A 27579-nucleotide genomic window follows, 5' to 3' on the forward strand; every position below is an offset into this window, starting at 1 on the left:
TAAATGCAGTGAGAACACTTGCTAAGAAGCAAAAAGACATCACATTTTTCATTAGATTGTGGATTTCTCCCCCTAAAACAAATAGAAACGGAAGAGCTTCTAGTCCAGCGATGTGCAAGGAAAGCATGTGTTTCTGAGTAGCTACGGCAGCCTCCAAATAGGGCTATTGATTAGTGGATGTTTAATCAAGGCTTGTAAATGTAAGCTAATTGTTTGATCTATAATTCCAGTGAAGTGTTTGATAGCTGTGCTAGCTGCTTCTCAGTTACAGTATTCCACACTAAGTTCTATACAGGCCTTGCAGTCTGGTTTTGACATTCTTCCGTGACCTAGTCTTCTATACACTAATATGAGAAAGCACACTTTTCCCTGTGTATAGGCTGCATATCCCACACAAAGGCAGCAGATGTTGGTGAGAACCTGACAGGATGACATCTAAGAGCAGGAAACCTGCAAGGAAGGCTGGGGAAGGAGAGGGGCCCTGACTGCAAATGAAATGATGTGGCTCAAATCATGTACATTGAACAAAAATAAAAACACAACATGCAACAATTTCAAAGATTTAACTGAGCTACAGTTCATATAAGGAAATCAGTCAATTGAAATAAATTCACTAGGCCCTAATTTATGGATTTCACATGACTGGGAATACAGATATGCATCTGTTGGTCACAGATACCTTAAAAAAAAAAAAAAAAAGAAAAAAGGTAGGGATGTGGATCAGAAATCCAGTCAGTATCTGGTGTGACCACCATTTGCCTCATGTAGTGCGACACATCTCCTTCGAATAGAGTTGATCAGGCTGTTGATTGTGGAATGTTGTCCCACTTCTCTTCAATGGCTGTGCGAAGTTGCTGGATATTGGTGGGAACTGGAACACGCTGTCGTACACGTCGATCCAGAGCATCCCAAACATGCTCAATGGGTGACATGTCTGGTGAGTATGCAGGCCATGGAAGAACTGGGACATTTTCAGCTTCCAGGAATTGTGTACAGATCCTTGCGACATGGGGGCCATGCAAAGATGAGGTGATGGCGGCGGATGAATGGCACGACGGCGGGCCTCAGGATCTCGTCACGGTATCTCAGTGCATTCAAATTGCCATCGATAAAATGCAATTGTGTTCGTTGTCCGTAGCTTATGCCTGCCCATACCATAACCCCACCACCACCATGGGGCACTCTGTTCACAGCGTTGACATCAACAAACCGCTCGCCCACACGACGCCATACACGCTGTCTGCCATCTGCCCAGTATAGTTGAAACCGGGATTAATCCATGAAGAGCACACTTCTCCAGCATGCCATTGGCCATCGAAGGTGAGCATTTGCCCACTGACGTCGGTTATGACGCCGAACTGCAGTCAGGTCAAGATTCTGGTGAGGACGATGAGCATGCAGATGAGCTTCCTTGAGACGGTTTCTGACAGTTTGTGCAGAAATTCTTTGTTAGTGCAAACCCACAGTTTCATCAGCTGTCCGGGTGGCTGGTCTCAGACGATCCTGCAGGTGAAGAAGCTGGATGTGGAGGTCCTGGGCTTGCGTGGTTACACGTGGTATGCAGTTGTGAGGCCGGTTGGATGTACTGCCAAATTCTCTAAAATTACGTTGGAGGCAGTTTATGGTAGAGAAATGAACATTCAGTTCTCTGGCAACAGCTCTACATTCAATTCTCTGGCAACAGCTCTGGTGGATATTCCTGCAGTCAGCATGCCAATTGCACGCTCCCTCAAAACTTGAGACATCTGTGGCATTGTGTTGTGTGACGAAACTGCAAATTTTAGAGTAGCCTTTTATTGTCCCCAGCACAAGGTGCACCTGTGTAATGATCATGCTGTTTAATCAGCTTCTTGATATGCCACACCTGTCAGGCGGATGGATTATCTTGGCAAAGGAGAAATGCTCATTAACAGGGATGTAAACAAATTTGTGCACGAAATTTAAGAGAATTAAGCTTTTTGTGTGTATGGAAAATTTCTGGGATCTTTTATTTCAGCTCATGAAACATGGGACCAACACTTTACATGTTGCATTTATATTTTTGTTCAGTGTAGTAACTTGTCCAGTGCATGGAAATATCTGTGGGTGGCCCTGGGTACCAGTCTTGCCAGTCAGTAGGGCACAACTACATTTTTTGGTCTAATAATATAAATCGCACATCTGATAAATGGTACCCGTGTGGGACATCTTTCTTCTTAAAATGTTTTGCATGCATTTGAAGATTGTGCATTTAGGGATACCAAGTGTATATATAATACTAACAGAAACTATTAAAATTATTTGATGAAAGTTTAAGAAATTGAGAAAGACCTTTAGTCAAAGTGTTGGTCAGTAGTTTAAAAGAATTTCAATAATTTATTTTAGTATTGCGCCAAAATATTTAATGAGCATGCTCTTTGAGTGGGGTAAAAGGGATACAAAGTGGTCCGCCTCCATTCATTCTGCGTTTTCTTCCTTTGTGTTGGAGCGGATTGTATGAGGTGTTGAATAGAAAAAGGTTTCTGAGGAATGTAGAGAAGTGGATGCCAGGGATCATGACATTAAGCAAGTGTCACAAAGACTGCTGACGGCTCACACTGTTTTGTTTGGAATAGCTGTGCAAGTGCAAGCACTGCTTCCAAAGTTATATGATTTGCATATCCTGACTTTCAGCACCGGAGAAAGGCTTAGTGTTTCCCATGAGTGATGCTCAGTGTAGAATATAGAAGGGGTAGCTGCTGGGCTTTTTTGCATCACTAAAAGGCGTCAACATTGTAATGCATAGACAGTGTTGAACACATTACTGAAAAAATTAACTATTACTTGTTTCTTCCTTATTACTTAATAAAGTAGCTGGTTATATTACTCGTTTCATGTTACTCGTTAAATTTCTTTCTCTCGTCCTGCGAAACAGTTCCCTGTTTTAAAGATAAGTCTGATAATTAATTTATTATATGTCAAACAAACAACCAACATTTGACTTTGATATTGTTGCCATCCTATAACACAAGAACAGACAGTTCCAAATAATAAACGATATCCGTCCCACAATAATACAAACCCAGTCACCAGTCCTGGGTGTGTGCAGTAGTGTTCATGATGGGTGATACAGGTTTACATTTGTGACAAAGGTGCAGTCTTGTCCGGTTTAGTGCTGGCCCTTGGCGACAGCTCTAGAACTGTGTTAACTGTCTGGTAACGTACAAGATAATTACAATCAAACAAAGCACAACACTCAGTTATAGAAACTGTATTAGTTTTCTCTGTCCTTCATGGTTCTTACTCACATTAAACCAATGCGAAGGAACAAATTACGATTCTCCGTCCCCTTTTTATGCTGTCACACATGACCCCTTGGTAAACGAGTGCAACCACCTCTCCAATCTGCGTCCTCCACGTCGTTTTCCTTCCGGGTCAATACGTTCTTGCAACAGAGTCTCTCTGTCTTCCAGACTGGCCGACTTTTCCGACCCTGGGAAAGAACTGTCGGACTAGCCCATCCAAAGAACTCTCACTGCATAGCGCCCTCACAGGTCGGGAGGGAGATTTACAACCAACAACAATCATTGTATTTGTCACAGGTATCAAAACACAATTTTAGAAAAGAGAGATCATAATTTTTCATTTGTTTAGTTCATGCTTCCCTGAGCTACAGCAGAGCCTACATATGAAATGCATAACCTCCGGCTGCTGCAGGTACTCGCAGGAGCTTTCCTTCTTTAATTCAAGGGGGAGTAATGTAAACAAACCAGAAAGCTAGCAAGTTCTAGTTACTGAGTACAAAGAAAGGAGAACTTTGGACATGAATGTGGTATACTGCCTAAAATTTGGTAGAAGAGGAAGAGCGCATATAAAGCCTAACTGAATGGCATACTGTACAGAAAAAACTTGAGATGAGAATAATGGGTTATTCATCTGCTACTAATGTAGGAGTCCTACAGTTGTCCGGTTACTCCTTCTCTAAAGATCTCTGTGTTTGTCATGGTTTTGAGGGCTGATCTAAAAATACATTCCATTTCCAGCACTGTCTCTGTTCCCCCAGTCTACAATATCAGTTATTCACCCCTGAGGAATTGTTTTGTCTTGTATTCAAACTGACTTTGCATTAGACTTGAATATATGCTAGATATGAATAGTAAAATCCATGCAAATACTTGTATTTTTCTAGTTAAAACCACTTGCTTGCTTGTCACTTAAAATCTTACTGTAGGACGCTTCATTTTCACATGAGAAGTACATTCATTCTGCCACCCGTCTATAGATTCACCTCCTTTGCCGCAATGAATTGGAGGCATAACCAATCTCTGGGATACAAGCATAAGTTCATAGTAGTAGTAGTAGTAGTAGTAGTATTTTTAGTACACCACCCACTCGATATATTGCATGTGTCGAGTCCAGTGTAAATGCGCTGTATCTCGAGGGCCGCGATATAGCGAGAGACCCATAGAAAAACAAACAGGCTAATAGCAAATACTGTACAACCACTCCCTTGTTTTATCAGGGGCATCAGGGTCCAGTATAAATCCTCTACCCAATCTGGTTTTTCTAATTTTTTTGTATAAAAAGCAGCACCATTTTAATTTGTACAGTGGAGGATAATTGCTTCTCATCAACTTCAGTCTCCATTTAATTTCATGAGTCTTCCTCTCCTCAAATGCACAAACCCACTGCACTGACATAATTCATTCCCAACATAGCTTTGGCTTTTGCTAGTGCATTGCTGCCACATGTGAACACCTTGTTGGCTAAAATAAAAACCGCTTCAGCAAGTAGATTCTTTATTTGCTTTGTGTTATTGTGCAGTACATTTGTATATAATAACAGTACGATATTAATGCTTTGTTTTTAATTGTTTTGTATATTGTTGTTTGTGATGTGCAGTACAAAATGAAACAAGCAGTAATTCTAAGTACCTGTATTGCAGCTAAGGCATATGCAGTTAGACAGTAAAAATTGGGAGCCAGCTGCAGGGCCGCGATATATTCCAATCTGTAGTATAGTGAGGGGTAATATAACGAGGGGTGGGTGTAGTAGTAAGATGTGACTGCTAACCTGCTTGGAACGGTGACTGGTAAATAAAGCTTTGTTTTGCCTAGGTGCACTGCTGTTAATGCTGCTGCATTGCAAGCTTACTGTATATATAGCAAGCAGCATCAATTACATGTAAATAAACAATGTGTATTTTTATTTAAATTATAAAAAATATGATTACTGTTCTGTATAACATATTTTAAACATGTGAATTTATTCCATTTATGTGGATAACCTGTAAAATAATAGCATTTTCAATCCAATATAATTTACTAGCTATGGTGACATCAACAGTAAATTATGCGAGTGAGTACCATTGAAGGTTCGAAGCTAACTGCAAAATTTAGACTTATAATAAATGTACTGTTCCTGGTCTTCACTGTTTAAATGTATGAGTGCTTAGTAACATCGCAGCATTGGGACATGTGTCAAGGTTGACAGCTTGAGGAGGTGTGTCTGAGTGAAGACCCTGCACCTGTATGTAAATAGTACTTCAAATATTTGGTTTAGTTTATCCCTAACCCTGAATGAAAATTGTTTCTCTGGTTCCCTCCATTGCAGGCATGCACTCCTACTCCTATTTGGTTTTGGAGAAGGGAATATATGTTTCATGTGAAATTTGCCAGTAACATAAACCACAACAAATGCAACATTTTTCTTAAGGCTTGCATGAAGCCGCACACATTATCGTAAACGTGTACAGGATTTTTTAAATGTATTGTTTTTTTTTAGCAGGAATTAGCTAGTGCTAAAATAATTAGCCAGCCATAGTGTTTTGTTTTTGTTTGTTTTTTTGCCCTGTGTTTTGGAACTGGAGTAAGCTGCTTGTTGGAGAGTTTTGGCAGTTGTGTATATCAACTTGTCTCAGAGTCTAATATTGTGTCATGTTTTTGTTTTAGGTTTATCCTGCAGTCTAAAGAAGTGATTCACAGTCAACTCCTGGAAAAGCAGAATGGAGCAGATGAGAAGATAAAGGAACTTGAGGTGAGTCCTGAACTAGGGCTGTAGTGTTTCACTGTGGAGAAAGAGAAAAGCAGGCACCTGTTTCAGTCGAACTCATTATACAGAGGTGTTGTAGATTCACCACAGATCGGAAATGACATGAGTGAAGATCAGTGCTAATTGGGGACTGTGAATCCTTCGTATGAGACCATCATTGAGCCCTCTCTGGTTACTTGCTGAGCTGGTATACATGTCAGGGAAAAACTGCTGAGCTTTCACAAGCCAAACATCCCCACTTTGTGAGTAGCTCTACAGTGTCCTTGGAAAACATTTCTCAACCCTTTCATAGAAACTGGAGTATGTGAACTCCGCAGTGCATGAAAAAGGAGTGTTTGTGGTTGTTTCCTTGCCTAAGATACTAAACAAGCAGTGATGCAGAAAAGAGAAACTCTGGCCTTTTTGTATATGTCTCTGTGTTCTGTGGATAAATGTGATCATGTTGCGAGTATATTTCTTATCACTCGGAGGTGTCAGGGGCTCTGTCAAAGAGTGCAAGTGAACAGAATCCACTCAACATGCTTAGAGGTAGCCACAAAACACTTACGAACGTATTATAAGTCATTACATCTAAATAAAAAAAATAAACAGATGTAAAGCTCATAATGTATTTGATCAGTTCATGTAGAAGATGTTGTGGTTTAAACTTTTTTAAATGTTTTGTCAACTACATTCTGAGAGTGAGATATACACTCTGGGTACTAGTACTACAGTGTCTATAGTAAGTATTCACCCCCATTGGACATTTTCACAGTTTGTTGTGTTATAACCTGAAATTATGATACATTTAAATAGGACTTTTTTTCCCTTTGATTTGCACAACCTACTCAACACTTTGAAGAGGCAAGAGAATTTTTATTCTGAAGTAACAGTTAATGAAAAATAAAAAAAAAAACTGAAATGGCTTGGTTAGATAAATATTCACCCCCCTAAGTCAATACTTGGTAGAACCACCTTTTGTAGCAATTACAGCTGTGAGTCTTTTGGAGTAAGTCTCTACCAGGTTTCACATCTGGATTCTTCTTGGCAAAATTGTTCAAGCTCTGTCAAGTTCGATGGGGATCATTGGTGGACAGCAATCTTCAAGTCTTGCCACAGATTCTCAATCGGATTTATGTCCGGGCTTTGACTGAGCCACTCTAGGACATTCACTTTCTTGTTTTTAAGCCACGCCAGTGTCGCTTGAGGTCATTGTCCTGCTGAAAGGTGAATCTCCATCCCAGTCTTAGGTCTTTTGCAGACTAAAGCAGGTTTTCCTCAAGGATTTGCCTGTATTTAGTTCCATCCATTTTGCCCTCTATCCTGACAAGGTTCCCAGTCCCTGCCGATGAAAAGCATCCCCATAGCATGATGTTGCCAACACCATGCTTCAAAGTAGGGGTGATGTTACCTGGGTGATGTGCTGTGTTGGGTTTGTGCCAGAGATAACGCTTTTGCCAAATAATTGAATGTTTTTTTCATTGGACCACAGAATCTTTTGCCACATCTTTTCAGAGTCTCACACATGGAATTTTGCAAATTCCAAGCAGGATTTTACATGGGCTTTTTTCAGAACTGGCTTCCTTCTTGCCACTCTTCAATACAGGCCAGATTTATGGAGTACCTCAGCTATTGTTGACACATGGACAGTTTCTTCCATCTCAGCCATGGAACACTGTAGGTCTTTTAGAGTTGTCATTGGCCTCTTGGTTGCTTCTCTGACCAATGCTCTTCTTACCCGACTCCTCAGTTTGGGAGGATGGCCTAAGTAGATTCTGGGTGGTGTCCTATACCTTCCATTTCTTAATGATCGACTTGACTGTGCGCCAAGGGATATTCAGTGCCTTTGAAATCTTTTTATACCCTTCCCCTCTGTGCCTTTCCACAACGTTATCATAAGAACATAAGAACATAAGAAAGTTTACAAACGAGAGGAGGCCATTCGGCCCATCTTGCTCGTTTGGTTGTTAGTAGCTTATTGATCCCAGAATCTCATCAAGCAGCTTCTTGAAGGATCCCAGGGTGTCAGCTTCAACAACATTACTGGGGAGTTGATTCCAGACCCTCACAATTCTCTATGTAAAAAAGTGCCTCCTATTTTCTGTTCTGAATGCCCCTTTGTCTAATCTTCATTTGTGACCCCTGGTCCTTGTTTCTTTTTTCAGGCTGAAAAAGTCCCTTGGGTCGACACTGTCAATACCTTTTAGAATTTTGAATGCTTGAATTAGGTCGCCACGTAGTCTTCTTTGTTCAAGACTGAACAGATTCAATCTTTATCCCAGAGTTGTTTTGAAATCTCCTTGGTCTTCATGGTAATATCTTTGCTTTGAATGCACTATCCAACTGTGGGACCTGTGAACCACTTTTATTGCACACAGAACTTGACATATGAACTTGTATTTAATCTGAAATCATGTGAACCACTTTTATTGCAAACAGTTACTCCATTTAACTTGTGTCAGATTTTAAGGCAATTGGTTGCATATGAACTTATTTAGGAGTGTTTTTCTAAACTCCATTTGTGAAAGGGGTCGTGAATACTTTTCTAATGCTTGAATTAGGTCGCCACGTAGTCTTCTTTGTTCAAGACTGAACAGATTTTCTTTTAGCCTGTCTGCATATTGCCTTTTAATTGGAATTTTCTTCTTTGCACTCTTTCTAGAGCAGCAATATGCAGCGAGGTGACCAGAACTGAACACAATATTCAAGATTGTCTTACAAGTGCATTGTACAGTTTTAACATTACTTCCCTGGATTTAAATTCAACACTTTTCACAATGTATCCGAGCATCTTGTTAGCCTTTTTTATAGCTTCCCCACATTGCCTAGATGAAGACATTTCTGAGTCAACAAAAACTCCTAGGTCTTTTTCATAGATTCCTTCTCCAATTTCAATATCTCCCATATGATATTTATAATGTACATTTTTATTTCCTGCGTGCAGTACCTTACACTTTTCTCTATTAAATGTAATTTGCCATGTGTCTGCCCAGTTCTGAATCTTTGTCTAGATCATTTTGAATGACCTTTGCTGCTGCAACAGTGTTTTGCCACTGGATTTAACAAGTTTGCTTACTATACCAGAAGCTAAATCATTAATGGGGGAGGACCTAATACTGATCCCTGTGGTACACCACTGGTTACCACACTCCATTCTGAGGTTTTTCCTCTAATCAGTACTTTCTGTTTTCTACATGTTAACCACTCCATGTACATGTGTTTCTTGAATCCCAACTGCGTTCAGTTTGAGAATTAATCTTTTGTGCGGGACTTTGTCAAAAGCTTTCTGGAAATCTAAATAAACCATGTCATATGCTTTGCAATTATCCATTATGGATGTTGCATCCTCAAAAAAAATCAAGCAAGTTAGTTAGTCTCCCTTTCAGTTGACTGTCTCCCAGGGCAGTGGACCATATAGGTAGTGCAGATCTTATTATAGATTCCATAAGTTGCCTCGGAGGAGGTCCCCTGGAGGCTGTCTCAGGACAATGGATGCAGCATGGAGAGGGATTGCTGTCTCGGAGGATGTCCCCTGCAGGCTGTCTCAGGGCAGTGGATGAAGTGGAGAGGGATTGCTGCCTCAGAAGAGGTTCCCTGGATGCTGTCTCGGGTAGTGGATGGAGTGGAGGTGGATTGTTGCCTCAGAGGAGGTCTCCTGGAAGCTATCTCAGGGCAGTGGATGGAGTGAAGGTGGATTGCTGCCTTGGAGGAGGCTCCCTGGAAGGTTATCTCGGCAGTGGATAGAGTGGAGAGGTATTGCTGCCTCAGCGGAGGTCCCCTGGAGGCTGTCTCAGGGCAGTAGATGAAGTGGAGTTGGATTGCTGTGCTGTGCTGATGCTGACTTTGCAGTGTCTGAACTTGCCTCTCCAGCCCTAGTGCCTTACAGACTGCTCTGTAGCAGAGCTCCAACTCTCCCAGTGTTCCCATGCCAAGCTCTTGCATTTTCTCTGGCTCAAGGCGCCCCTTTCTGTCTCCCTTAGAAAGCTCCATTGTTTTGTCTCCTTCTGAATGGCACGATACATTCACACACAAATGCTTTTTCTATTTCTGTTGGAGTTAAATTACTTCCTTGCATGCTTGATTATGGAGGTGAAACTAACAAAGTCAAGTATACGATCATTTCAGCGAATGCAATTGTGTTAGTCATTGGTCAAAATGTTTAGTCTGCTGGTTACTTTTATCTTAGAATATTAAACTATTTCTGTTACAACAGTGGTTAAAAATAAGGATTGCTCTGAATGCTAGCATATATCAACTTTGCCCTTGCTTGTACCCTTCAGGGCAGTGGATGGAGTGCAGAGGACATCCTCTGAGGCAGCAATCCACCATCGGAGGATGCATGTTCCTGAGGGGGTTATATTGTAGGTGCCTGTGCAGTACATCTGCCTGTGTGTATTTCACTGTTTTACCAATAGACCCCTGTGTACATTTTATTGAGAGTATTGGAATCTGGAGATGTCTTTTTTACATGTACTTATGGTGATGTAGTTCTTGGGCATCAATGTTTTCATGTTAATAATGGAAAGTTAGAGTTTGTATTTACAGGGTGGAGGGATTTGTACATTTCTTGCTATATTGTGAAAGGAAATTCGGTGATGTGAGTGTCGTCATTCTGCACCACAGTGGTTTGGGTGCATCATGCTCATGATCTAAATTTGACTGCCTTAACAGGTTTTCTGTTCCAGTTGAAATCAAGCTTGAGTTCAGTAGTCTAGTCTACACGCACTCTGTCACAGCTAATAACCAACATTCTCACATTAATTTCTGGAGGGCTTCTCTTGTCGTCCCTCCAGTAGTGTCTGCTCGTTCCAGTTCAGCTTGGCAGCTGTGTAGTTGCTATTAACTCGTGTCTGTCTGCTGATTCTAATCCTGGTATTGAGTGTGTTTTCTTCCTTTGCTAATACTGGATTTACCTCTCTGAACTGCCTGTCCTAGCTTAGCCCTTTCAGACTCGTGTCTGGGGCGGCCATGCAGCTACACCCGAGGATCACAGCCATTGATCCAACACAGCTTTGATGACAGAGCCTGTGGTCTCTGTTTGGTCGCGGAGCCCATGGTCCCTGTTTTGATGATAGAGCCCGTGGTCCCTGTTTTGATGATAGAGCCTGTGTTTCCTGTTTGCTCAGTGTGCTGTGATATTTGTTTTTGATGACTTCTTTTTGTAGTGATAATGTTTTTGGCACCCCCCTATTTTGTCCAAATATGGGAAGGCAGAGTCTGTTTTGGGAGAGATTGTCTGAAAGCTGCAGTGTTTGAAGCCCTCAAGCTGGCAGAGTTATCAGAGCTAGATAAAGAGAAGGAACTTGTGTTCTGTAGCAGGAAATAATGTTTCTACTCTGGAGTTTTGTGTCTGTAGTCCTACATATGGACTTTTACAGTATGACAATCTGACTTCCTTAGTTTTTCTTTGTTGATTTATTGACAAAGTGTGATATGCTCTCTCTCCCAGCACTGCTATTCTGGGTACTTTTAGTAGCCAGGCGTTGGCAGGGCAATACTGAAAATAACACGTGGGAGGTGCTGAAAGGCTGAAGATGAGGTGACCTTTTATGTAAAGCATTTTTTTGAAAGTGCTGACACAAGATGTCACTCAGTTCGTCTGCTTTGTCCACTCTGCTGCCGTGATGCATGCTGCCCACTCACTGTAACCTGGTGCCCTAGCATCATTTAGAAGGGGGACGGAATAATTCTGGTCGCTCTTCTTTGCACTCTTTCTAGAGCAGCAATATCTTTTTTATAGCGAGGTGACCAGAACTGAACACAATATTCAAGATGAGGTCTTACTAGTGCATTGTACAGTTTTAACATTACTTCCCTTGATTTAAATTCAACACTTTTCACAATGTATCCGAGCATCTTGTTAGCCTTTTTTATAGCTTCCCCACATTGTCTAGATGAAGACATTTCTGAGTCAACAAAAACTCCTAGGTCTTTTTCATAGATTCCTTCTCCAATTTCAATATCTCCCATATGATATTTATAATGCACATTTTTATTTCCTGCATGCAGTACCTTACACTTTTCTCTATTAAATGTCATTTGCCATGTGTCTGCCCAGTTCTGAATCTTGTCTAGATCATTTTGAATGACCTTCGCTGCTGCAACAGTGTTTGCCACTCCTCCTACTTTTGTGTCGTCTGCAAATTTAACAAGTTTGCTTCCTATACCAGAATCTAAATCATTAATGTAGATTAGGAATAGCAGAGGACCTAATACTGATCCCTGTGGTACACCGCTGATTACCACACTCCATTCTGAAGTTTTTCCTCTAATCAGTACTTTCTGTTTTCTACATGTTAACCACTCCCTAATCCATGTACATGTGTTTCCTTGAATCCCAACTGCGTTCAGTTTGAGAATTAATCTTTTGTGCGGGACTTTGTCAAAAGCTTTCTGGAAATCTAAATAAACCATGTCATATGCTTTGCAATTATCCATGATCGATGTTGCATCCTCAAAAAAATCAAGCCAGTTAGTTAGACACGATCTCCCTTTCCTAAAACCATGTTGGCTGTCTCCCAGAACCCTGTTACCATATAGGTAATTTTCCATTTTGGATCTTATTATAGTTTCCATAAGTTTGCATATAATAGAAGTCAGGCTTACTGGTCTGTAGTTACCTGGTTCAGTTTTGTTTCCCTTTTTGTGGATCGGTATTACGTTTGCAATTTTCCAGTCTGTCGGTACCACCCCTGTGTCAAGAGACTGCTGCATTATCTTGGTTAGCGGTTTGTAAATTACTTCTTTCATTTCTTTTGAGTACTACTGGGAGGATCTCATGTTAAGACATGGATTGTGTATTTGTGCCATTCAGAGGGTAAATGGGCAAGACAAAAGATTTAACTGCCTTTGAACGGGGTATAGTAGTAGGTGCCAGGCGCGCCGGTTTGAGTGTGTCAAGAACTGCAACGCTGCTGGGTTTTTTTACGCTCAACAGTTTCCTGTGTGTATCAAGGATCATCCACCACCCAAAGGACATCCAGCCAACGACAGGCCAGTGGTCGAAAACAGCTCATTAATAAAAGAGGCCAAAGGAGGCTGACAAGAATTGTGCAGAGCATCAGACGGGCTACAGTTAGTCAACTGACAGTCCAGTACAACATTGGGGCCAAAAGTCCCATAAAAGAATGCACAACTTGTCGTACCTTAACACGAATGGGGTATGGCAGCCGATGACCTAGCAGAGTTCCACTTCTTTCAGCAAAACACAAGAAACTGCATTGCCTGGTCTGATGGGAGGACTAGGGTATGGAGAAAACCGCATGAGTACATGCATCCATCATGCCATGTGTCAGCATTGCGGTGGTGATTGTGATGGTGTTGGTATGTTTTCATGGCACACATTGGGCCCCTTGATAAAAGTGGAGCAATGTTTGAATGCCACAGGATATCTGAACATCATTGCCAGTCAGGTGCATCCCTTCATGACAGCAGTGTATCCATCTACTAATGGATTTTTTCAGCAGGATAATGCCCCATGCCAAAAGACTACGATTGTCCAGGAATGGTTCCACGAACATGACAGTGAATTCAGCTTACTGCAGTGGCCTGTCCAGTCACCATATCTCCATCCAATTGAGCATCTGTGGGATGAACATAACGAGCTGTTCGGAGTAGAGATCCACTACCAGTCAACTTGACACAACTGTGGGAAGCATTGGAGTCAACATGAGCCAGCATCCCTGTGGAACGGTTTCAACACCTTGTAGAGTCCATGCCCCAACGAACTGAGGCTGTTCTGAGGGCAAAAGGGGGTGCAACTCAATATTAGGAAAGTTTTCCTAATGTTTTGTACACTAGTGTATATACGGTAACTGAACCCGAAACCTCATAATAAAAGTTATCTCTATTGGCCTTGGTGCGTGAAGTCTGATGTAGTTTGAATCTTTCTAGTTTAGTATTTTTGTTTTGCCATGTCATGCACAAAAATTAGATGGGCTCAGTTTTGGCAAGTATGTTTGGACTGAATTACATTTCCTTTCTTTGATTTCATGAAGCAAAAAAATATTATTAATCACTAATTGATTGTGTTCATTGTTTAATAAAAGCAAAATCCTAAGTTATATTCTATTTATGTGCGTCTTCTATGAGATGGTGAGAGGGCAAGTAGATTTTTCTAGCATTTTTTTCTTCAAAAATTGCACATCCCTACACTGTAGTGTAGACAGCGATGGAGAGGCCAGTAGTGTAGATAGTGATGGAGAGGCCAGTAAGGCCAGTGTCCCTTAGCAAGCTTCACTCATCAATCTTTTAAAATTTATACAATCACAGGTTGCACAAGGGAAGCTACTCAGACCATTAGATAATGATTCACCCAAATGAAAAGTTCTGAAACATGGCCAATCACCCATACACATGACTGTGTGTTGAACCCGAGATTAATTATCTGGATTCTAGGAATTAATTTGGTTATCAATGCAGTGTACAGTAATTTGGAACAGTGCAAGTCAGCTCTATAGTTGAACATGAAACATTTATCCAACGTTACGTCTTTTAACACATATTGTAGAGATATTGATGCACACGGTAAGAGGCCAAGGTGATGCAACCGGTTTACTAGCATGTCATGGATATCACCAAGGGGAGCTGGGTTTGAGCCAACACATAATAATAAAAACACGCTTGCAAGCTGAGTGAAAAAAAAAAAATAACCACTGTGGACACAATGGCCATTTAAAATATTTACTGGAAGGAAACATAGGCCCTAACTCAAAAATAGACACAGTCTATTGAAACACAGTTGTGAAGAACTATAAATACATCAAGGCATTTGTGTAAACTACAGTGTTTATTACAGTGTTTCCAAAGTGGCTTCCGTGTGAATTACTTTGTGTTTATGTTTTTACAAGTTAGCTTGAAAATATCTTTAAAATGGTTAAAGTAGCTAATAAAATAATTCTATAAATAGTACCGGCTGTGCACTTCCATTCTCTGTGGAAGTGCGTCACAGGAAATATTGGTGGAATGACTTTGTTATCAATAACTGCTTTCATTTCAAATCACTTCATTGGTGCTCAGTATAAAATCAATTTGTAGCTTTCCTACTTGTATAATCCTGTTAGAATCACAGCCCTGTAAAGTATTACCAGGAGACTTGTTAGGTGTGTTCAGTGGTGTTGAAAACCTGTACAAGCACCAAACACAAACGCATGGGCCCTGAGAGAAGTGCTGTAGTGTTACTCACATATTTAAGGCATGCTTGTCCATTCAACCCTACACAGCTTTGTTTTCCTCATACATCATTTTTAAAGCAGTTTACTGATGATACGCATTGTGAAATACTAGCTTCCGGTATTGTATTTATTCAACATGCAGAGTTTCTCTGTACGACCTGAATGTACAAACCACACAACTCCCCGTTCAGTACCCTTTGCTATATTTTATGTATAATGCGGTAAGCTTAACTGTGTCTTTGTGACCGAAATATAATGAATCTTGGTTGTAAATCTCTCTCCCGACCTGTGAGGGTTCAAAGCAGTGAAGTATGATCCTTTGGACAGGCTGGCCCGACCAGTTAATTTCCAGGGTTGGGAAGTCGGTCAGCCTGGGAGAAGGCAAGCCTCCGTTGCCAGAACGCATTGACCTAGATGGGAAACAATGTAGCAGCCACAGATTACCCCATGTAACAAATTTTTATTTTTATTTTTTGTTCCTGGGTAGTAAGTGTTATTTCCTAATTGCATATGCCTCAAAAGTATAGAAAATGGCTATTATTCCCCACAAACTTTGCTTTTGTGACCAGGACAGTGATATTTCAAAATATCACTATTTCCAATGGGAAAACGGGCAAATGTGTGTCTTTTCGTTCACATAAAGTCAGAAAAAAAACAACATATGAATCCAAATTAACATGTATTTATACTAAAGTAATACAAACATAACTACAAAAGATTTAGAAGTGAGTAGTTTTTCGAGATTTACGATTATACTGTATTTACACACATTTGCCCATTTTCCCATTGGAAATAGTGATATTTTGAAATATCACTGTCCTGGTCACAAAAGCAAAGTTTGTGGGGAATAATAGCCATGTTCTATACTTTTGAGGCATAAGCAATTAGGAAATAACACTTACTACCCAGGAACAAAAATTGTGTTACATAGTGTTATAAAAGAGGCTGCAATCGTTTACCAAGGGGTCATGCGTACTAGCATGTAAGGGGAGCGGAGACTCGTAATCTGTTCCTTCGCTTTGGTTATGAAATATAACCTGGAAGGACCCGTGCAGTAAATAGTACAATATCGTGAGTGTTTGTTTTGTTTGTCTTCTCTATAATTGTTATTTGTGTGTTCATAGATGGCTAACACGTTCAGGGCCAAGCAGTAAAACCCAGAACAGCACTTCACTGTTTGTCACTCTATAAACTCTCCACCATGAGCACTACAGCGCGCACACAGGACTGGTAACCGTGTTTGTATATTGTGGGAGAGATACCTGTGTTTATTGTTTAGGGCTGCAAATCCCTGTTACTGTCATAACCAGAGCTTTGGGCGCCAGACCAGGATTACAAAAAATAAAATACACTTTTCCATTCTGGATTACAAATCTGTGTCTGTTTTATATCTGCACGGCATCACCTCTGCACGTGTTAATAATCACCAGCCACTTTGCCACGGTCTTTTAGAAAGCATTTCAAAACTGTTGACTCCAAACTGTAATTTTGACACTTTTTCAGAATGCAAAACCAGTACCTGCACATACAGAGGATCCTGTAATCACGTAATAATCGCCGGCTCAAAACATTTGAGTTTATCATGTCAGAGCCAAATGCACGTATATAGGAAGTTAGGAGTGTACAATGGCAATTTGATGAAGACTGGTGCAAAATCAAGGCACTTGCGTCTGAGTGAGATGGACAGATAGGATCAACGCATCAGTCTCTTTTATTAAGCACCCTAAAAAACAAAAAAAAAACACTTGAGAATATTGTTATTGAACTGTCTTATTTCTGGTGCCTTGTATGTTCTGTGACACTGTGTCTAACCCTCTTCACTGTATTGAACTGTAAGGTGCTTTTCTCAAAGCTGTGTGCATCACCAGGGGGTTTCTAAAACCAGCGACACTTACAGCACTGGGAGACAAAAGTGCAAGTAAAAATGTTCCTCTGCATTGTATTGATTACATTGTTCTCCTGGAATGTGAATTCGTTACAGTCCTTGTTATTTTTAGTGTTGGTGCTTGGCAGTCCTCATCAAGTTTATTTCCTTTTGATAAGGTTGCTGAGGGTTTATATATAGAAAACAAAAACAAACTCAAGAGTAAGAAGTGAACAAGTAAAGCAGAGTTTCTCAGATGCGTCCGCAGAAGAGCCACACAAACCCTCTCAGTAGGGCCCATCGGCTCCTCTCCTAATCCACCTCTCAATGGTGCCTGCCATGCATATTCCATTCAGGGGAACAGGCTTACCCTGCCCTGCATTAGATAGCACTACTGTTAACTTGGAGGCTAGTTAGCACCTGGGGATAGGCTAGGTTTTGTTTTGTGTTTAATGTGATTGATGCGAAAAGGTGGGGTTAAAAAGGTTTCAGTTTGTGTGTTCAGGGGAGAGGGTTGAAGAGAGAGAGAGGAAAGAAACTGAACAGTGGAAAAGTGTGTCGGACAAAGAAAGAGTTTTCTGATAACGAAACAAAGGTACGGGTTCTGACAAAGAAGTGCTGGAATGTGATTTGGATTAGGTGATTTATGGAATTAATTTAAACAGGGGAACAGGCTTACCCTGCCCTGCATTAGATAGCACTACTGTTAACTAATTTAGTTAGCACCTAAAGAAGGGCTAGGTTTTGTTTTGTGTTTTTGTTTGTTTGAAATATCAGTTTGCTAATAAACGTACGCCACGGTGTTTCAAAGAGCACTTCCATTGTATCATGGGTAATTAAAGAGACAGACACCTATTTGAAAGAACAACACAGACTCCAGCTGAAAAGGTCAAAAATATGTTACTATATATATGTGTGTGTGTGTGTGTGTGTGTGTGTGTGTGTGTAATGTATATATATATATATATATATATATATATATATATATATATATATATATATATATTATATATAATATATATATGATTCACACACACACACACACACACACACACACTACCTTCAGCCCGTTTTTTAGCTGAGAAACGGAATCACATGAAGTTTAGAAAACTACAATTCGCCCCTTGGCCATGAGCCAAGGTCTGTGACGTCAGCTTTGCCGCTGTGGTTTAGAAAGCACATTAGCACAATGTAGTCCGATGAAATACAGCAAAGTTCTCGCCAGTGCTGTTTAGCGTAACGGCCGCTACGTTGCTAACTGGAAAAATGACGCTGTAATCAGGCCTCTACGCTGTGTTTTCAGTTTGCGTAACAGCCAAAAAATAATAATCCTATGAAACTTTATGTGAGAAATTGGTTTGCTTAAAATACTTGTTTCAGCTCTCAATACACTTCAATGGGTTGGTTGTGACAGCATGTTCTTTAGTTTGGTACATGTAATGTATGCCACACGGAGACAAGCGTGAACTTCACTGAACTCTATTAGCACATTCCGCCCTGTTGATAGATGAGGCTAGATCCTGGGTACGCCCCTGATACACAGCTCTGTAACAAGCAACATTATTGCAGATCTCTATTATTCTACTATAACTATGTTCCATCTAAGACTTTAATTTAGTTAGCGATTGTGTCAAAGTCACGTTTTTAAAAATTTTTAGCCACATTGGAAAATCTTTAGCCACTTAACAAGTTATAAACATACTATTTCAGCAAGGCAAAAAGATGTTATCAGAAAACATGCAGATATTTGCCATATATTGCCAGACCCTACCATTTACAATACACATAAATATTATATTTAATTTGCACTATAACTCTGATTCCCATCTAGTAAATGCCAAACTTAGTCCCACGTGAAAAAATGTTACAGATTTCTTAAATTCTGAATAGGTTTGTAGAGATATTAATGTACTGCATAATCCTTTACATTATTTTGACTGTGACGTGGTTTTCTTTCCGCAACAGAACGGTAAAGCAAAATTGTGCCAGTAGACAGTGCTTTTAGTGTATGCTAGTATTAAGGCCTCCCTCACCAACCGCAGCTGTAGTCACACAAGATTGTACTAATGTGACTAATAATATTAATAGGATTGTACAGCCGCTACTGTGTTTAAAATATATAATTTATTTTTTTATTTTTTTTACACCATGTTCTTTCATCTGTGACTACTGACAGGAAAATATTGCACCGATTCTAACATTAAAACTAAATAAATCATAGTGAGACGAATCCTTCTTTTTAAAATAATACATGTGTTTATTAAACCATGACTGCTTCACCTCCCTGTGACTAGTAGCACAGTCATATTTTAGTTGTGTACTTGGGTTAATTCCTTGGGCTGCATCTTTTGGAACATGATTCTGGTAATTGGTCTGTACAATTTGTTTTATATCATTTTTTTTCCCCATTTGGATGCCATATGAGCTTTTTTGTTTGTTTGTTTTTTTACAAGCAGTGCCGTCCGCTGATTATTTCTATTAGAGTCGCTGTGGCATTTGTGGCATGCATATGTTACGTGATCAAACTAAAGAGCTTTCATTTGGCAAAATGAAATCAAACTAATCAGTCTGTATTGACTCATCTTCCAGCACACGTTGAATGTGCTGGCAGTCTACACAAGTAGATTTTTTAAAGCCTTCCCCACCCTGGCGAACTTCGGGAAATAGTTGATCCACAAGGGAAAATGTTTCGCTTGTGACGACGTGGCGAGCGGCTAGCGGGAACGAAGCATAACAAGCTGGGTTAAATAAATAAATCAGGCGAAGAACAGTAATGTGTATTCCAAACAAAATCTTTATTTCAAGGTCTTTAGAAAAAAAATCCAAAGTTCCACAATTTTAAAATAATAATTCCTGGCTGGCCTGCAGGGGTTTGCGAGGATCTCCATTTCTTTCCCTGCTCCCGGCCCCGCCCCCTTGATCCTCCCCCATTCCTCCCCCTGCTCATCCCAACACCACGCTGTGAAAAATTCCTGGTGAGAACACTGGTACAGTACACTCTCACTGTAAATCCCAATTATTAGGAACTTCTGATTATAACAAAACTGGTCCCTGGATCCCAACTACTGTACTATACATACTATAATGATTTAAAAAAAAAAAAAAAACATGAAACTGATGTTGATGTTGGCTCGTACAGCTTGTATAATGCAACCATTAAAAAAATTTAATTAATATTTGCGATTAAAAAAAAAAAACTGAAATGTTGTTTTTGTTGGTACTTACTGGAAGAGGCAGAATAGGTCTACTGGATGTAGCAGTATCCCACAATAGGTACTGTGCGTCGTATAATTCTATTCACAATCTCATTGCTAGTAGTAGTCATAGGCTAAACACTGAGTTAATTTTAAGTAGGCCTTTATTAGCTATGTATAATGGAGAAAAGACAATTAACTTTTGGACTTTCCACACTAAATCACCACATAGGCCCATCAGAAACTGAACCTTCAAGTTCAGAATGTTAACACAAAAACGAGAGTGACAATGATACTGTACTTCCAATTCACAGAGGTTAGTGCAGTGTGTTTTTTGAAAAAAGTTGCTGTATGGTTAATATTAAGCTCCAATATAAATATTAAAACTGTTTAAACAATGTCAATTACACTTGCCCACGATGCGTGGTAACAACTGGATATGAATAGGCTACTGTTTTTATATAATATATAATGTTTTTATATAATGCTGACGGTACATGTTGGTATTTTTAATGTTGGCAGTGCAAGCAGTTTCTACAGAAATATGGCTTTTCAGAAATAAAGCCAGAAATATGGCTTTTTTTTTTTTTTTAAATCCCTGTGTTGTCTCATTACACTTGGTGTAGAAAAATATCTAGCGGTATGTAATTTATTTATATACCGTTTTTTACAAATAGTCATCAGTGGGAGTACAAAAGTTTATAAGGACTGTAACATTACATTCAGAGACAAGCTGCTGTTTTTCATCTGTTTATCATATCCTCTGTTCTGTGTAGGAAATATTGTCTCCTTTTATCAAGTATAAACTGTGAATGAGTTCACAGTATATCAACAGATTGGTGATGCACTCGAATTCTGGTCTCCCTAACAACAGTATCATACTACTACCATAGTATTGTGGGCTTCTGTTGTTAGTGTGGCATTGGGAAGGGTGATCATTAATGACACACTACATTGTCAAAGGAATGTTGTTACTATTGAATTGCTGCCTATGCTATGGTGATTAATCTTATCAGGGTAGCAGCAGGGCAGTGAACAATGCTTACATAAAAATGTACTGGATTGAGTAGCTGGATTGGATTGATAATGAAAATAGGACATATGTTTTGTGGGCATGTCCACAAATGGCATTTGATGGTTATATATATATATATATATATATTTGGAGGTTTCTTGCTTTTTTAGGAGCATGTTCTCAACACCAGATATTTCTGTGTGTTCTGGAGACACACAAGATTTTTCATCATGGAACAATTAAATGTTTCTGATAATATTTCAAAGAATTATATTATATCTATTCACATATTATATATATATATATATATATATATATATATAGGGGGGCCTGTGCAGGCTGGGAGACAGTGGAGTGCTTGCTGCAATGCTACAGCTGTACGTACATAAGAAGGAATTGTTTAAGTATATGACTGCTACAAAGCAGGCCTGCTATCTCGACTTCCTGATAGGGGCAGTGATGTGAATGTCTGGGTTGGGTGTGTCAGAAACAACCTTTTCCCTGGAACGACGCCTCCAACAAGACATCAGCGTGTTCATGAGGGTAAAAGCAGAAGGGCCATTTACAAACTTTCTATGTCATGAGCACTGTTTAACAGCCATTGAAATTAGAAAACAAACAAACAGCCCTGAAGTAGTTTACTGGGTAACATTTTAGGTAGCCTATAACCAAACATAGTAATCAAGATTAATAAACATAGGAAATGCGTGCTCTAAAGAAAATGTTTTTCAGGCAACTGAATTTTATTGTATGCTGAATATAGCCACTATTAAGTAATTCCTACACATGCCTTACCTTGTTCCACTTGATTATGTGGCATTAGGAATATAGAAACCTTTGGAGTGTGGGCAGGTAAGTGTAGTAGTAAGTTGAGTAAATATTGTTTCAGTGCTTCGTCATCGGAAGGTATCGGGTGACACAGCCAGGTGATGCAAACCTGCTGAACCTTCCATTCTGATTCATTGCTCCAAATTACACTGGAGTGATTTGCAGAATGCCAGACTGAACTTTCATAGCCTCTGGACACTTCTTTCTTCTGATGTCGAAAGCAAGGTTTGGGATGTTTGCTTTGTTCTTCCCATTTTTTCAATTTTCAATAAATCTTCCACATTTTCTGCTTCTTGGCTTGCTCAGTTTTTACGGGACTTAAAATATTTGAATGTTCCACACGTTATAAGAAGTGTGTGCCTACACTGTAAGACTTTAAAAGGTGGATAAGTCGCCTTCTCACGTGTATCAGGATAGACCCACCAACGCAGTGACCTTGGGCTTGCTGTTCGTGTCATACTGATGGCTTGTAATACACACATTACAATGTTGAAGGTAGATCCAGAATTACTTGAATTTATAGAACCCCACTCGAGTGGAACCAGAATTCCAATGTTTCCCCATGAGGGGTGCCAACTCTTAAAGGCCTGGACACACCAGCATGTCTATTTATTTATTTATTTTTTGACACGCGGTAGACGGTTTGACACCAGCGTGTCTCTACCCAAGTGTTAACTCCCTTTCCCGGGTAAATAAAAGTAATTTTATAGCATTCCATTTAGCGTGAAAATACCCTCCCCCCACTGTTGCTCTTGCCTAATCCAGTGGTTGTGTAGTGGGAAGAAAATGTGACATCAGTACAAAAGGAGATTCATACTGTACATAAGTGTGAACTTAAATTTCCATTTGACTTAAACTTCTTAAAGGGAATTTAAATAGTCTTCTAAAATAAAGAACCATTGTCTTTAATCATCTTTTTAGTACCATGCCTATTTAAGCAGACAGATAATCACAGTATGTTTATGCTTATTGTGTGTGTGTGGGTGGGTGGGTGTACTTTTTATTTGTCTATAATGTGTGTAAATAGTCAATAATATTACTGGACCACAGTTTTACAGCAACTGATTATGCAGCAAAAGATCTGGCCGGTACATCATCCTTTTTTTTTTTTAATAAAGAATGAATCAACAAAACAAAGCACATGCAAATAAAATAATCAAGTGTCATATTAGCGAATTCCACAATGCAAATATCGTTTCCAGAATCAATTGTATGTGCTAGGTGCTAGGTTTCAGATCAATCTTCAAGTCATTGCATAAGACATTTTACAATGCTGTAACATAGACTCACTAAGTAGTTGACTGCTAGTGCTTGAGTGCAGACGTGTTGGATGAGCGGCTCATCAAAAATTGCTCTGGGAGAAATCTGGACGTGCCGTGCCACCCTAGTGTGTGAGGGTACATAGAAATCCATTATATCAAAGATTGATGCTAGATGAAGCGACGTGCTGGTGTAAACTGGATGACTGAGCAAGAAGGAGACTGATCAGAGGCTACCAAAGAGGCCAATGGCAACTTTGCAAGAGCTACAGGCTTTTATGGCCAAGACTGGTCAAAGTGTGCATGCGACTACAATATTTCAGGTACTCCACAAATCTGGCCTGTATGGTAGGATGGCAATAAGGAAGCCATTACTCAAGAAAGCCCACCTTGAATTCCGTTTTGAAGTATACAAAAAAACACTCGGGAGATTCTGTAGCCATGTGGCAAAAAGTTTTGTGGTCTGACGAAACTAAAATGGAACTTTTTGGCCTAAATGCAAAGCGTTGTTTGGTGCAAACCCAACACAGTGCATCACCCAAAGAACACCATCCCCACTGTGAAGCATGGTGATGGCAGCATCATGTTATGGGGGTGTTTCTCATCGGCAGGGACTGGGGCACTGAATTGAGCAAAGTACAGAAAAGTCCTTGAGGAGAACCTGCTGCCCTCTGCAAGAAAGCTGAAACTGGGATGGAAGTTCACCTTTCAGCATGACAACAACCAAAGCTACACTGCAAAAAGCCAAAGCTACACTGGAATGGCTAAGGAACAAAAAGGTAAATGTCCTTGAGTGGCCCAGTCAGAGCCCCGAACTAAATCCAATCGAAAATTTGTGGCATGACTTGAAGATTGCTGTCCATCAATGCTACCAAAGGAACTTGACAGAGCTTGAACAGTTTTGTAAAGAAGAATGGTCAAATATTGTCAAATCTAGGTGTGCAAAGTTGGTAGAAACCTAACCCAACAGACTCACAGCTGTAATTGCTGCCAAAGGTGCTTCTACCAAGTATTAACTCGGGGGTTATCCAATTATGATCTTTCAGTTTTGTATTTTTAATATCTAATTTGTTTCTCAATAAAAACTTTTTTCCCCTTAACAGTGTGGAGTGGGGAAAAAAAGCCTTATTTAAATGCATGAGACTCTGAGGCACTGACACAACAAAATGTGAAAAAATTTCAAGGGGGTATAGACTTTCTGTAGGCACTGTAATTGTGTTCTGTAATTCTCCAGGTCAGGTTATATTACACTGTGTAACAAATTTTTTTTTTTTTTGGTTCCTAGATAGTAAGTGTTATTTCCTAATTGCTTATGCCTCAAAAGTATGGAAAATGGCTATTATTCCCCACAAACTTTGCTTTTGTGACCAGGACAGTGATATTTTGAAATTTGCCTATTTTCCAGAACATTCCAGATAGATTCAGTGCTGAGTAAACTTGGAGTAACTTCTAGAACTTTCCAGTAATATAAATAGTAGCCTTAAGCCTGCCAGTTCAGTTTAGTTCCAGCTGCCTAAGTGGATACATATCTGCATTTTTCTGAGATGGCATCAAGAGGCTGCAAGCATCTGGCAGACGCATTTTGCTGTGTCTGCGGCCAATTTATCAAGACAAGAGCGAAAAAGTACTCCGTGGAAGCATATGCTAAGATGTGTGAGGCCTACAAGGCATATTTCGGCATGCCTGTCGGGGATCAAGACAAACCCTGGCCACAGCTGACCGAGTTCTCTGTGGGGAGGAACAATGTCAAGTGGGAGCCACTGGTGGACCCACGGAAGGTGCTGATGCCACCACTGCACATCAAATTGGGCCTTATTAAACAATTTGTCAGAGCTATAGATAAGGAGTCAGCAGCCTTCAAGTACCTTCAAGACTTCTTCCCTAAACTGTCTGAGGCAAAGGTCAAAGCCGGTGTCTTCGTCGGACCACAGATAAAGAAGATCCTGGAGTGCAATGAATTCCCCAAGAAGCTCACTAGTAAGGAGAAAGCGGCTTGGAACAGCTTTGTCGCAGTGGTTCGGGGCTTCCTGGGCAATCACAAGGCTGAAAACTGTGTGGAGCTGGTTGAAACTCTGGTGAAGAACTACGGCACAATGGGCTGTAGGATGTCTCGGAGGAGCAAGGCGAGCGCTTCCACCAGGATATACTGGACTTTGAACGCCGCTACCAAGGACAGTATAACGAGAACATGATGGGAGACTACATTTGGGGGCTGATTCGTGAAAGTGATTTACAGTATAATCGTAAATCTCGAAAAACTACTCACTTCTAAATCTTTTGTAGTCATTTTTGTATTACTTTAGTATAAATACATGTTAATTTGGATTCATATGTTGTTTTTTTCTGACTTTTTGTGCGAAAAGACACAAATTCGCCCGGTTTCTCATTGGAAATAGGTACATTTCAAAATATCACTGTCCTGGTCACAAAAACAAAGTTTGTGGGGAGCCATTTTCTATACTTTTGAGGCATAAGCAATTAGGAAATAACATTTACTACCCAGGAACAAAAATTGTGTTACATAGTGTTATCGGTATGGTACAAGAATAGTTTACAGTGGTAAATAATAACATACACATGTTGGAGACTATGAAATTGACGTCTCTATTATATGGTTGCTATATTGGGGTTTTGATGTTCGGTGCACGTCAGTATTATATGATTCTCTCAATAAAGTTCCATTACCAGTGGTATTTTAACAAAACATTCACTGCTTCAGGATTTGTGCACACATTCTGACCTACTTTAATTATTTTCTCAGACAAGTTTCATTGCAGGTGCTGTCCAATGTAACTAAACATTTACCATCCTTCTACACTAAAAGTTAAAGTTTGGGACACTTGAGAAGTGTGCTGACAAGCCTCTCTCCCTCCCGGTCCCCGGGGTCTGTCTGTCTCTGAAATGTCTCGCTGTAATCAGTGACAGGCAGGTGTCTCACACAATGTCCTGTAGTTTTGTCACTGCTATTACTTCCAAGTAGGATTCGGAATACAGGGGTTAACCATAAGCAGGGACAGTGCCCCCCACCTTCACCCCCAAAAAAAGAAAAAATGTCTATCAAAAAGGTTTTCATATTTTTTATTTAGTCCCTCGCTAAAGCAGGAAAAGAGGATAGAAAAAAGGAGAGTTTACGGTTTAGTGAAAACTAAATGTTTTAAGCGATCATCTATTCTGGGAAGGTCCCACAGGGAGTGATGCTTTGGTCATAGTGCTCGCACAGACTAGGAAGGAATAGAGTGCGGTTGGTTAGCCTCAGAGACCCCTACTAGTGTCCTACGAGGTCAGGCAGAGACCTCCACGGTTCGGGACGTGATTAGCTGGACCACAGAGAGAGAGGATGCCCGTTGATATTCAGTTCTCTAGGCAAGTAAAGTGATCACCATACAGAATGCCTTTTCCTGGAGGGTACTGTAGAGGTAGAAAATAAATGCACAAGTAGTAGAACAACCTGATTCTGTATTTCACAAACTAATATAACTGTTAAATACGTTTCACATGCTTGTGAAAATATAATGGAGTTTTGCATAAGCTGTTTAGGGATATTGCTCAGATTGGCAAGAGTGTACTATCCTAGTGCATCTGCAGCAGTTCTTACATGTAGCCTACAGGTTTAGAACATAAGAACATAAGAAAGTTTACAAACGAGAGGAGGCCATTCGGCCCATCTTGCTCGTTTGGTTGTTAGTAGCTTATTGATCCCAAAATCTCATCAAGCAGCTTCTTGAAGGATCCCAGGGTGTCAGCTTCAACAACATTACTGGGGAGTTGATTCCAGACCCTCACAATTCTCTGTGTAAAAAAGTAGTCTTCTTTGTTCAAGACTGAACAGATTCAATTCTTTTAGCCTGTCTGCATATGACATGCCTTTTAAGCCCGGAATAATTCTGGTCGCTCTTCTTTGCACTCTTTCTAGAGCAGCAATATCTTTTTTATAGCGAGGTGACCAGCCTTTCCGTGCCTAATTAGAAACCTTATGGAACATCTCAACCAGGGTATGAGTAGAGTCTGTTATTTTATAGTATACGGCTTTTAAAAGCTAAAAGGATTTTCAGAATCGTGAAACTCGTTTTAAATGGAGACATACATTTCAGTTTTTGGGAGTCCAGACATAAAAACACGTTGCACTGAACAATCATTTGTTTGGTTTGTGAAAGCTAGGATCCTCAGAACCTGCCTGTCAGTCATGTTCATTTTGTCTTAAAAGAGCTGCACAGGGGGTTAATCTCTTTTTGTTTGGGAAACATTCAGCTTGCATCCT

At 40.1% G+C, this 27579-nt stretch overlaps 1 protein-coding gene across 1 annotated transcript in view; it reads left to right on the top strand.

The window, feature by feature from the left end:
• Positions 1-27579, top strand: part of LOC121296797 (prefoldin subunit 1-like) — a 70428-nt gene that overhangs the window by 18638 nt on the left and 24211 nt on the right. Inside the window, exon 3 of the mRNA XM_041222606.1 lies at positions 5910-5994. Coding sequence (XP_041078540.1) covers positions 5910-5994 — 85 coding nt within the window. The remainder of the gene's footprint in view (positions 1-5909; positions 5995-27579) is intronic.

Source organism: Polyodon spathula, chromosome 22 (assembly GCF_017654505.1).
Source record: "Polyodon spathula isolate WHYD16114869_AA chromosome 22, ASM1765450v1, whole genome shotgun sequence".
Classification (NCBI taxonomy): domain Eukaryota; kingdom Metazoa; phylum Chordata; class Actinopteri; order Acipenseriformes; family Polyodontidae; genus Polyodon; species Polyodon spathula.